General features: G+C 40.0%; 1 protein-coding gene across 6 annotated transcripts in view; it reads left to right on the top strand.

Annotated features, from left to right (window-relative positions):
- PLEKHS1 (pleckstrin homology domain containing S1) overlaps positions 1-13,438 on the top strand; it is a 42,339-nt gene extending 28,901 nt beyond the window's left edge. For 4 of the 6 annotated variants that reach the window (XM_077454987.1, XM_077454988.1, XM_077454985.1 and 1 more), the window contains 8 exons: positions 1,156-1,224; positions 1,684-1,769; positions 4,649-4,747; positions 6,531-6,629; positions 6,895-6,993; positions 8,573-8,708; positions 9,297-9,408; positions 11,552-13,438. In XM_077454987.1, the coding sequence (XP_077311113.1) occupies positions 1,156-1,224; positions 1,684-1,769; positions 4,649-4,747; positions 6,531-6,629; positions 6,895-6,993; positions 8,573-8,708; positions 9,297-9,371 (663 nt within the window). In that variant the 3' untranslated portion in view covers positions 9,372-9,408; positions 11,552-13,438. The remainder of the gene's footprint in view (positions 1-1,155; positions 1,225-1,683; positions 1,770-4,648; positions 4,748-6,530; positions 6,630-6,894; positions 6,994-8,572; positions 8,709-9,296; positions 9,409-11,551) is intronic. The other 2 variants (XM_077454986.1, XM_077454989.1) reach the window with 2 other exon arrangements.

Genomic DNA, 13,438 nt, shown 5'->3' with positions numbered 1-13,438 from the left:
CTATCCGGATACTCTTTGACTATTGTCGCCTGTGGTGACCCTCTGTAACGGGGGGTCGCTTGGATCTGGTAAGAAGCCAATTCACTCATTCGGTGTTGGGAAAAGCACAATACATCTTTGGAGAAGATTTAATTTTGTGTACTTATAACTCAGCTGTTTGAAGTTTGTCCTTCACTGCTGCACTCCACTTGAAGTTTTACTTCACTGGTGTTTGTTTACTATATGGACATTTTATTATTATCTTTTTTGACATATAACTATATGGACATTATATAGGGTGTCTCTAAATATAATTTTTTTTTTTTTTTTTTTTTTTTTTCTTGATATTTCATTTATGTAAAAAAATTGCAAATATTTTTTTTCATATTCTATTCTATTTTTTAATTCTTTATTTTTAGAGGTATATGCACTGAGTTTGATTTACTCATACTGTGTTTGGGGAACTCACACTCTTGACACGTATTTATGGTTTGTTTTTGCATTTAAATTGCACTTATTTGTATATGGTTTTCATTATACTTTGGAGGTGGTCTTGGAGATATTAAGACACTAAGACCCATATCGTGGGTCTGGCACATATACATACCCTACTCACATTTGGGTATTCGTGGTTAGCGCAGTTCTTTCTTTTTTCTGATTTTACCAGCCTCTGCTCCTTCGGGAAGACATTCCATAAGCTTGTAGAATGAAGAGCATTTGTCAGGTCAAGTATTGAGGTTGCACAGCGTTCAGTTGGCCTTCCAAGTCACACCAAAGGTGTTCAGTAGGGTTGAGGTCAGGGCACTGTACAGGCCACTCAAGGTCCTGCATACCAAACCTTGGTCAAGCCATGTCTTTATAGAGCTATCTTTGTGCACAGCCATGCTGGAACAGAAAAGGATCTTCCCCAAACAGTTTCCACAAGGTCGGAAGTGAACAATTGTCTAAAATGTCTTTGTATGATGTAGTATTGACAATAACCTCTACTCAAAACAACAGAACTCAATCATTTTCAGGGGGATCCATATACTTTATGGCCATAGAGTAGGTGTGCTGGTCAGGTGCCTACAATCCTTTAACCATAAATTTGTAATTGTATTTGACTTTTTATACATAAGTCCCTAAGAACGATATTCTGTCCTTTTCTTTACTAAGCCTTTTGAATTTGCTTTACAGCAGGAGACAACCAGTGTAGATACGGCTTACGACAGCGACACAGAAATCTATGATGTACCAAGGGCTGGGGTAAGACCGCTGTTTTGTCTCTTGTATAAATTAGCCCATATATCAGATATCCAAATTCTGCCATATTAAACAATGAACTCTCATAATTCCCAAAGCAAAGCTTTCAGGAATATAATTGTTACACTCTACAACGAGGTCTTATTGCAAAGAATCCATGTAAAACTGCGTTGGTGTTGAGAATTTAACAATTGGCATCCAATGTTCTGTTTCCCCAAAACCTTGTGGCACAGCTGTATAAATTGCTTGTTTGCAATTGCTTATACCTAGATCAATCACAAATTGCTAAATACATGGCCACCATTAGAGAGATAACACAGTAGAGTAGATTGCAGATCACTAGAAAGAGAAAAATGGCCCTCTATGTACAACTGGTCTGAGTGGGTTTTGTGTGACAACTAACGTGACTATATTAAATGCAATGATTTCACTTTTTAACTAGTGTCTTTCTGATTTTCATAGTTTAATCGTATATCGCTGGACTATACTGAGGAGGAGGAACGCTTTGATTCCCCAGATGAGAATGTGTATATGTGCATGGAGCAATTGTAAGCATAACTTTGCATATTCTGTGTTTGTGTTTTTGAAAAGGGCTGATATCAGCAAAAAAGATGTTTTCTAATAATTTAAAGATAAACTGTATTTTATTTTAAGGGAGTGTATGCTTTAAGATTTTATATATTTTTTTAGGAACTGAATGATTTAAAGGGGAGTTCCGGCCCCCCACCCCCAAAAATTCAACGTCAGCAGCTACAAACACGGTAGCTGGTGACTTTTAATATTAGGGCACTTACCTGGTCAGGGAGCCCACAATGTCTTTACCCAAGCCGGCTTCCTACTGCACATGTGTGAACCACGTTGCTCTTTGTGAATGGGCCGGCTGCGGTGGGAAGGAGGAGGAGGCTGAGCCAGAAGTGGGAACTGGTACCTGTCAAAAGCAGGTACCCGCTCCCCCCAAAAGGATCCAAATGTGGCAGCGGAAAGGGGGAGGAGGAAGACAAGCGGAGCTTCCCCTTTTGGGTGGAGCTCCACTTTAAGATGTTATTAACCCAACATAACTTTTACATTTTCACTTCCCTGCTGTTTAAAGTAGAACTATAGTCAAAACCATTTTTCACTTTGGATAGAGTAAGGGAGGGTTATAATCTGTCTGATTTTTGTAAAAAAAAAATTGTTGCCATCTGTGTTCCATTGGGGAGATTTACCTTCACCTCCTGAAGCTAAAACAGGAAGTGGGAGGAAATCCCCATTGGAAGATTTCAAGATTTCTTCTCTATTCTTTTTCTGGGGACAAGTCAAACTTTGGGTTTTTCTTTTACTTTCACTTTCAATAATAATGGTAAACAGGACAAATAGAGAGGGGGAACCTCTCGAGTGGGAACACAGCAATTAAAACCTAATAGGTGTTTTAATCCCTCTCCACTCTATCCAAAACTAAAAACAAATGTTTTGCTTTTACTTACACATTAACCACTTCAATACTGGGCACTTTCAACCCCTTCCTTCCCAGGCCAATTTTCAGCTTTCATCGCTCTTGCAATTTCATAAAGATTTGCGTGGTCATGCAACACTGTACCCAACTGAAATTTTTATCATTTTGTTCACACAAATAGAGCTTTATTTTTGTGGTATTTATTCACAAATCAGTTTTTTATTTTTTGGGATATAAGATAAAAAAGCAGAAATAAAAAATAAATAAAAAAACAATATTTTCTACTTTATGTTTGAAAAGAAATTCAATAAAATCAAATGTTGTCATAAATTTAAGCCAAAATGTATTCTGTTACAAGTCTTTGGTAAAAAAATATCCTGTTAAGTGTAGAATAATTGGTTTGTGTGATCACGGACATATGTGCGCAGATGATCATGTACAGATGTGCGCAGATGATCACGGACATATGTGTGCAGATGATCATTGGGACATATGATTTTAATGTTACATATGTGGGACAGGTGTTTTTACTGTGTGGGGACATGTGTGTGGACATGTATGGGGACAGTGTTTTGGGGACATTGTCATTCTACACTGTGTGAAGCACTGGGCCGGTGATCAGTGTGTAAAAAGCTGTAAAAAATAGCTCATACTCACTGATCACTGGCTGGCTGCAGAGATCCCCTCTCCTCTCCTCACGGACAACTACCAGCTCTCTGTTTATGTCACATGATGGCTGTGATTGGACACAGTCGTCATGTAATCAGGAGGGCCAATCACAGATCCCTCCTGCCAATCAGAGATGCGCCGTGTCCGGATGACACAAGCGCATTGGGATCGCGACGCTGCGAGGGCACTCGCGCGCGCAATCTACCACCTTCTGAGGGACGTTCCTGAACGTCCACTCAGAAGGAGGAAGCTCCCCCCGGGCGTGTATGTGCAGTGGGAGGTGGTTAAAGTGGTTGTAAGCGCAGAACTAAAAACCCTGCCAGACAAAGGCATAATGAGCTAGTATACATCGCATACTAGCTCATTATGAAATACTTACCTTAGATTGAAGCTATTACAGCGGTCCCCGCACACTGCTGCGAATGGTGATATGACCCCCAGAGTTAGTTATTTCTGGGTATCACGGGCTCCGGAGTTGTGATTGGCTGGAGCCGCAAAGATGTCACGCCTGTGCATGCATGACCGGGCCATTTCTTCAGTGCGTATGTGCCGATGACGTTGACACATGCGGATACAGTGAATATCTCCTAAACTGTGCACGTTTAGGAGATATTCAGGGTACCTACAGGTAAGTCTTATTATAGGCTTACCTGTAGGTAAAAGTGGTGTAACAGGGTTTACAATCACTTTAATATTTACATCACTGTAATTCATATAAAACTCCTTTCACTGGTCGTCTATGTATCAGGAACAGGGATGTTGGCTGCTATTGAGTGATAGACCCAGGAAAAGTGTGGCGGGGTTTATTTACTAAAACTAGAGAGTGCAAAATCCGGGGTAGCTGTGCATGGTAGCCAATCAGCTTCTAACTTCAGCTTGTTCAATTAAGCCTTGACAATAAAAACCTGAAAGCCGATTGGTTTCTATGCAGCGATGCACCAGATTTTGCACTCTCCACTTTTAGTAATTCAACATTCTGTCAAAAAAGTGTCAGAATTACATATCTCTATACCTGTTCCTGGCCAAGGGCTCAAAGCATTGACTCCAAACCTCAACATGGAGGCCAGGGAAATGCCATTCTCAAAAACAGTGTCCAGCAATGGCAACCTCCATGAGTCCCCTTTGAATATTGTTTTTTGTTCTCTTTTTTGATCTGTTCAGATGATCATCCCCTTCAAGAGTGGTCAGCACAGCTGGTTGATGTCTGCCACGGTCACATAAATGTGTATACAAACTAGTGTTTTTCCATATGATGGGCAGGAATTTGTGAGTCCAAACAAAGTTCTTAATGGAAGATAAAAGATAATTTTTTTTCTTTCTTTATAGACCGCAAGACCTTTCGGACTCTTTCGAGGACTCAGAGACAAATACTGGGGACTCCACAGGCCAAACGCAGATCCCCCTTGATGCACAGAGGAGCTTGTGGTAAGAAAAAGTACAGGATGGTGGGGAAATCTGATATACAAATTAGACAGCAAGATGGAAATTTGCCTAGAAAATACAATGCCTTCAACATCCAAACACCTGCCATCTTCTCAACAATGAACACAATATCACACTTCCAATTCTTAAACAAGTCCACAAATCTGACTAAACTATGCAGAGATGTGGCTTAAAGAAGAATCTATCTTTTTTTTTTTTTACAGTTCTTTAGCTTGTGTTACATGGTACATTGTCCTGAGACAAGCAACGGCAAGAGTAATGCATAGGCTGACATTACCTCACTCCCTCTGCATTTCTCTTGTCATTGCTTGTCTCGAGAGTATTTACAGCTGAGGCAAGCCTAGCTACGAATCAGCCGTATCATAGCTATTGTTGGATTGGCTGCAGCAGGAGGGAAGGGAACCTGCTCAAAACTATGGTTGGAAAGCACCTCAAAACATGGGACAAAGAACTACAAGTACAGGGGGGGGGGGGGGGGGAACGACACAGAACTGTAAAAAACATAATGAAAGATCTTGTTAAAGGAAGGCCTGTATCTTTTTAGCAGACTGATTACTGCAATGGAAGATATTCTGGTCCTTGGAAAAACCTAGAGAGGTATCTTAAACCTAATACTGCAGTATACATGGACACAAAAATTCCCTAACACCAGCCAGTCTGATTAATGCCTATTTGTAACATGAACACAAATAAAAAAAACACACAGACATCTCAGGTGCCCACATGCCATACTCTCAGGCCGAGGTTTCTTTGGAAAGTGTGGCCCTAATCTAATATTTTATCCAGAACTCTGCTGGTTTGTAGGGAAGTCAATTCTCTCTGGACTGAGCAGCATTCACAGAATGACACATAAAGTGAGCACCGTTCAGTCCTGGAGCACTGTAAGCCCAGACTGCATTAAATGTGCCCCTTGGGGGGTGGTGTAAATGACAGGCTGGGCTCACAAGAAATGGGCATTATGATGCAAGTCTTCTGCCATCTTGTTCTGCCCAAAGAGGACTGTTAGTGTTAGAACATGGAGACAGTAAGTGGAGCTCAGCAGGGGATGAGCGGAACTAAGAAAAAATAAAAATAAAACATAAAAATAAAGATAAATATATAGAGCTATTGACAAAAAGTGTCTGTCTTTTCCGGCCAGCCAGTATGGAAGAGCCCTATGAGCCATCCTAAAAGAAATCCGTGAGACTAAACTCTGACTTTTAAAGTCAGAATTATGTATTGCATTTAAAAGTTAAAATCCTGATATTGAAAGTCAGACTTCTAAGGTTAACATCAGAAATCTAGGATTAAAAGTCAGAAATCTGAGATTAAAGACCTCCAGCCAGCCAGCCAGTATAGAAGGACCCAAGAAAGAGCCCTGGGGTCATCCTAAAATAAATGTATTAAACAAAATTCTGACTTTTAAAGTCAGAATTCTTTAGTACATTTAAAAGTCAGAATCCTGATATTGAAAGTCAGAATTCTAAGGTTAAACGTCATAAATCTGAAATGAAAGACTTCCATCCAGCCGGTAGAGAAGAGTCCTACGAAAGAGCCCTGGAGCCATCCTAAAATAAACTTTTTGTATTGCATTTAAAAGCCAGAATTCTGATATTGAAAGTCAGAATTCTAAGATTAAAATCAGCACACTGTTGATCTCAGCAGCCAGCTTTCTCTTCCTGACTTGACCTGCTCTAATCTACCATAATACTCTTCCTAAATGCCCCATAACCAGTAAGGTTGCAAGTACCTGGGAATGTAACTAATGTTCACGTTTCCTTTACAGTTCAGAGGAGCCGAACAACTACTGTCCACCAAAACCAAGCAGGTCCCCAAATTCGCAGAGAAGTCAGCTGAAGAGAGCTTACATTCTGAAAATGATGTTGTAAGTAAATTCTCTAGAGCTGCCATAATTCTACAAAAAATATTGGACAGTGTTGCTCATTGTTAAAATATATCTAAAGCCAATAGGTAGGGCAGTAATATAGTTTATGTATTAAAAAAAAACAAAAATAAAACGTATAAATGTTGGATTTTTATATTTATCTGCTCTATAAAGATGGCTGGGTAGCAGAATCTGGGACTTGGGTCCACTGTATGGGATAGACAGACAGAATTTGATAACCAGTTTCCTTTTCTTTATTTTGTAGTGAACAAGATTCTTCTGATTATGTGAAAATGTATCTTACCATCCCAACGGCTCACCTAAGGAATTACTTCAATATTCAGGAGGTCGGAGAACGCTTATGGTAAGAACCGCATGTCAAGATTAGAGGCTACATGATGTTTATATTATCTTTGTACCATTTTTTTTCTGTTACTTTCTTCTTTTTTTTTGGTCAAGTGTTTATTTTCTCAAAAGTGATTCTCCAGTTGTAGTTGGGCTCTACCACCCCTGGGTTATCAAACCTATTTGCACTCTAATAGTGAAGCCTTCCTGCCATAATTTCTGACTCAATTCCCACTGACCTTTGGGTGTTCCAGTTCCTCCACCCCAAACTCGCTCATCCATGTCTTTATGGACCTTGCTTTGTGCACTGGTGCGCAGTCATGTTGGAACAGGAAGGGGCCATTCTCAAACTGTTCCCACAAAGTTCGGAGCATGAAATTGCCCAAAATGTCTTGGTATGCTGATGCCTTAAGAGTTCCCTTCACTGGAACTAAGGAGCCAAGCCCAACCCCTGCAACACAACCCCACACCATAATCCCCTCTCCACCAAATAATTTTGACCAGTGCACAAAGCACGGTCCATAAAGACATGGATGAACTCGTTTGGGGTGAAGAAACTTGACTGACCTGCACAGAGTCCTGACCTCAACCTGATGGAACATCTTTGGGATGAATTAAAGTAGAGACTGCAAGCCAGGCCTTCTCATCCATATCAGTGCCTGACCTCACAAATGTTCTTTTGAAAGAATGGTCAAACATTCCCATAGACATGCTCCTAAACCTTGTGGGCAGTCTTCCCAGAAGAGTTGAAACTGTTATAGCTACAAAGGGTGAGCCAACTCAATATTGTGCTCTACGGACTAAGACTGGGATGCCATTGTGTGTGTAAAGGCAGGTGTCCCAATACTTTTAGCAATATAGTGCATATAATGGCTCCTTGTGCTGCTTCTCCATGGCCCAGTCTAAGCTCCCCTGTAAAGGCATGGCAAGAAGCTGATACTAGCTGTAAAAGCTGACCTCCAGGAGGATCTAAAAACACAAATTAAAGTGGTTCTATAGGCATCCACTTTATGTGTAACCCCCCCTTACCTGGCACAGCTCACGATCCAACAATATCGCCGCTGCCAGCCCCGCTCTCTGCCCTACCTGTATTCACAGGCTTTACTGACAGCAGCAGTAGCAATTGTGGCTGTCAGTCAAATCCTGTGAAGAGGGAGCGGAGGGTGGGGCCAGGCCACACTGTTTGTGTGTCTTTGGAAGCACACAACCCAGTTTGGGAGTGAGCCTACACAAGGAGAAGAGGAGCAGACAGCACGATTGTTGGATCGTGAGCTGTGAGATACAGGGCCACGTTGTGTAAAACCATTGCACAGATCAGGTAAGTATAACATGTATGTTATATCTTTTTTTAAATGTAGCTTTACAATAATTTTTAATTGGCTGTGTAAAAAAAAAAAATATATATATATATATATATTTTTTTTTAATTATTATTATATGTAATTTCTTTTTATTTTTCTGTATTTTATAGCAAGAGTGAGGGATTTGTATTCATTCATTAAATATATGAATGCTGTACAGTATATATGCATTTTCAATATAGTATATCACACACACACACTATAGAAATATAAAATGTTCTATCTTTTCTTTAACAGTGTGAGTAAGTGGAAAGGTCCTGCAGAAATTGGCTGTGTGTTCCACCATGGTGATCACATCAATGAAATTAATGGATTTCGACCTGAAAGCAGAGATTTCTTTTTTCAGATGCTGAATCTCTTCACAAGAGACGAGGTAATCACTTTGTAGTGACACATATATTAGGAATTGCTGAGACACCTGGGAGTTTGGGGTTTTCCTGCCCACCTTTGTATGTTCTAGCCCCCTATAAAATAAAAGAATAAAAATTCAGTGGGGATGGTGGGAATCCCTCATATTGGGCACAGCAGGTGTGCAGACCTGGGAACTCAGTGCAGGAATGTGGGAATCCCTCATAATGGGCGTGGAAAATGCCCAGACCAGAGAACTCCATGCAGGGATGATTGGGCACTCTTATAATAGGCATAGCAGGTATGCAGACTGCGGAACTCAGTGCAGAAATGAGGGAACCCCTCATAATGGGCACGGAAGATGTACAGACCCAGTAACTTAGTTCTGGGATGGTGCTAACCCCTTACAGGGAGGGTGGTAGGCCCTTATAATAGGTATAGCAACTGTGCAGGCCCAGGAACTCAGTGCAACGATGGTGGGAACCTGTCATAATGGGCCGTGCAGGTGTGCAAACCTGGGAAGCCTAGGGAGATTAAAGGACGTATGTTCTTATGCTTATGTTGATCTCTAGCAAGTAATTAAAGATTACATTCTGTGTTTTACTGCCTGTAGGTGGACCTGGTGGTGACTCGTAATATGAAAGCTGGAGTCTTCCACTTAGAGGGTTGCAACTGCGAAACTTCATGAGAGGAGCGCCACCTGGAGGAGGAAAGGAGCACATAAGGTATGTTCTGAATGCCTTAATTTTTTCAAACTAAAAATACCTAAAAATCTAGGATCCAAATGAACCAGAAAATTCACCAGTGAATCTTCTAGATCAGTGGTTCTCAACTCCTGTCCTCAGGACCCAACAGGTCAGGTTTGTACTAAGGACAGTTTCAGTGCCTTCTGGGTTCAAGTTTGATATTACAACTTACTGAAAAAGCTTCTATCAAACGGGTGGCAAACTTTACCGCCCTCCAGACTGCAGTATACAGGGATTTAGGGGGCGATACTGAATACTTGGTTTTTGTTTCGTTTTTTTATCCCGGGGGTTTAAATTTGGAGTGGGGATGCCAGGACTATTAAAAATGTGGATCAACCACCTGTTTTTACTACCCCCATCCCAGTCGCCTGTATGAACTTGAAAATATGATTGCAAGTAATCACCAAAAACTACCCATCACCAGAATTCGGACAATTGTGAAACCAAACATAAAAAATACGTTGACAGCCTCCATGTTCTTTAAAAGATTGGATTTTAAACTGCTTTTGATCGGGGCAATTTCAAACCCATCTCCTTGTATCCAATCAAAGCCATAATTTTATTTCTATATTTCTATTTTTTTATTTCTATATTTCTATTATTTCTATAATTGTTTGGACTTTAAAATGCTTCAACTGCATTTTTTTTTTTAAAGGGGTTTTAAACCTTTGCGTTTTTTCACCTTAACGCATCCTATGCATTAAGGTGGAAAAACAACTGGCAGGTGACCGCTCCCCCCCCCCCCCATTTGACTTCCCTGGGCCCTGGAACTTGACCCGACAGAGACACGCTGTTCTCGACTCTTGATTGGATAGATTGATAGCAGCGCAGCCATTGGCTCCCGCTGCTGTCAATAAAATCCAATGCCGTGGGGGGCGAGGCCGAGTCATACATTCGGTGGCTATGGACGCCCAATGCTGGACTTTGAAGCACGCCCGAAAGGTAACCCCCTTGGGAGAGCTCTTCTCCTAAGGGGTTATCTGATGTGGGGAGGAGACACAAGAGCTGCCGCGGGGGACCCCAGAAGAGGATGTTTGGGGCCACTCTGTGCAAAACGATCTGTTCAACAGTTTCACCACTAGAAGGAATAAAAGGATAAAAAGCTCTCCCCCCCAGTCTAACATTTATATCAGGGAATAGTATGGTAGAGCAGGAGACATGATCATTTTTTCTGATGCAGTTTAGTAACACTTGTAGGCCTTGTCCATCCCCCAGTGTGTGATTGGACAGTGAAAGGAGGAGCAGTAGACTGATGAGCTCATCACTCTGTCATGCTGCCTTCTCCTATCAGCATGCTTTTGCACCACAGCACAGCTGGCTGATTGTGCTGCTTCTTCATCTTCCAGTTTCTGCTCTACAGGAGCTAATAAGTCAAATTCAGGTTCTTACACTTCTTCCCCCCAAAAAAATAAAAAATTAGCATTTAATATCTTAAAGCGAATCTTTACTGCATGTGAGCACCAAAAAACTAACACTATTTAATGAATGTTTAACATTCAAAGCAAAATTCCCCACCCATCCATGTCTCCTTGCTTTATTTTGTTGAGAAATCACTTTGAAAAACACTCCCCTAGTATTTCTGGCCCTGACCATCTTGAGTAATGGCAAATGATTCATTTAGCATCTACTTCATGGAATCCATCCGCCCTTAGCTGAAGCATGCATGCATGCAGGCAGGAGGGTGTGCTTAGCTGAGAAAACCTCTTCTCCTCTCCTGAAGACTCCCGGGATGTATGACATCATTTGCCTGGGCAAGAAACCAGGCAGTAACTAAAGAAATGTAAAAAAAAAATAAAAAATTAAGAGAAGAAAATATGATGTACTTTTCTATCTATTTACTAATGATAGCAGCATAAGGATTAAAAATAATCAATGTTGATTGGGAGAGAGAAGTTCCACTTTAATGATTATAGAACTACATTACTTTGTGTTTTTTATATCTGCCAGGAGTTCAGCTTTAAAGGGTCACTCTATCTGGAACAAATTTTTTTAAATTTTTTTGGCACATACCAGCGAGTTAGATCACCACTAGGGGTTCTTTGTATCTTATTTTGCAACCACCACGCTGATGAAATGCTCATACCCTGCACATCCATATTCATTGACTCCTTTTCTTTTCCAGATTTCTGTCCATTGGCATAGAGCTGGACCTCTCACAAGGACGGCGGGTCAATTCTGCTCCAGACTGTACATGCTTTGCTGAGCAGAGAACTTCATTGTTATATATACAGTATAGTACATATACTGGTACTATAAAATAAGTGACCATTCCACATATTGCAGCGAATGGTTTATGTAAGGTCAGTTGTACAGGCCATTTTATGCTGTGATTGATGGACCTACCTATGTGATGTCACGTTCCAGGGACATGGATACTACGTACAGGGCTACTCTGTCATTGCAAGTACATACATATGTATGATCTACAGAAGTGTTTATATGAATGCAAATGTTGTTATTATATTTAATATATATTACATTATATGAAGTCTGAGAGACAAATAATGTAACAGGTGATTTATTACTGTGATTTGTAATTCTTAGTTACTATTAGGCTTTGAAAGGTCAGCTATTGTTACAATAATCTGCCATAAACAAAACGCAGCTTTATCGTCCACCACGGATCAACATACAAATATATGTTCAACGTCTTAATGCATCGTAAGAATAAATTAGATAGAGCTGTATACTGTAAAAATCCTCTGTTGAACCTTAAAATATATATATATTTGTTACAATAACAAGTTTATATAAACATATGACTGTCAAATTATATTTTTGGTCATATGTCTGCACTTTTTTTTTTTTTTTTGTTGTTTTTATTATTATTAAAAAAAAAAGTTGTATTCCTCGATTTTTTCAATGCCTTTGAGAAATATAAAAAGGGATGAGAGCACCACAGAACTAGAATGAGTCCAGTTGCTTTTTTATTATATATATATATATATAAAAGGAGGATAAAACGTGTTTCGGGGCTCAACATTTTCCCTGCATCAGGGCTTGACATGCTGGCATTAAAAGTGACACTAATGATATCCTTATTCCAAACGTAATTCATAATCATCCACTACTTAATGGCCGCCCTGTAATAGTTGTTAGTGTTTTTCTTTCTCCTTAATGTTCTCTGTGATCTCCCGAGCCTCTCCTTTTCCATCCTCACTTGTTTGGAACAAGCAATACTTATTAGGGTCATGTGCTCTATGCACACTACAAATCCTGTAGTCCAAAGTCTATAGGACTGTATATAGGAAAGTAGAGGAGCAAACAAAAAAAGTCTGTGAGCAACACATTGATTTAAGAATACATAGTTGAATTATATATTTTTTTTTTTATCAGAGTAGTGTCACTTTAGGTCCCCAAAGTCAAAATTATTTCACTACATGTGTGGGTTCTGCTCTTAAAGTGGAGCACCAGGTAAAATATATTTACCATTTTTACCTGTTCAAGGATGTATGATTCTGTACAGTTAGTCATGTGATTTATACAAGTCTGCCATACAGGATCATTGCTCTATTACTTTCTGGTTCATCTGAAACATCATCCTCTCCTTGCTAAATGAATAGCAGTGCTTATGCGTTTTTATTTGTCGAGTGAGCAGCCTGGAGGAAGACAGGCGACAGAAGAAGCAGAACTAGGCACAGAGTGCTTCCCTTGCAAAGCTGCATGCTGTGGCAGAGGAGGGTAAACCACAAGACTAGCTGAACAGCTACAAATGCTTTGGCACATAAACGTACATTTTAGCTGTGTGTCTAGCTTTTTGCCTAGAGTTCAGCTTTGTTATAATAGAGGATTTAAATGGCGCCAACAGTTTGTACAACGCTTTACAACATGAGGGCAGTTACAATACAATTACATTTTAAATCCAAATCATTTCTTCTTTCATAATGTTTTTTATTGTATGTGTACATTGTACAGATGTTGCATTATATTATTATTTTTTTTTGTATATAGGTCTTATTATATGAATGTCTTCTAATCCATGTAATAAAGAAATGTTCAAAACCTTAAA

This window comes from Lithobates pipiens, unplaced genomic scaffold (genome assembly GCF_037356315.1).
Source record: "Lithobates pipiens isolate NorthernLeopardFrog02 unplaced genomic scaffold, aLitPip1_a1.2 Scaffold_25, whole genome shotgun sequence".
Classification (NCBI taxonomy): Eukaryota; Metazoa; Chordata; class Amphibia; order Anura; family Ranidae; genus Lithobates; species Lithobates pipiens.
Note: the sequence above shows the minus strand (reverse complement) of the source record. Positions and strands in the feature narration are given on the sequence as shown.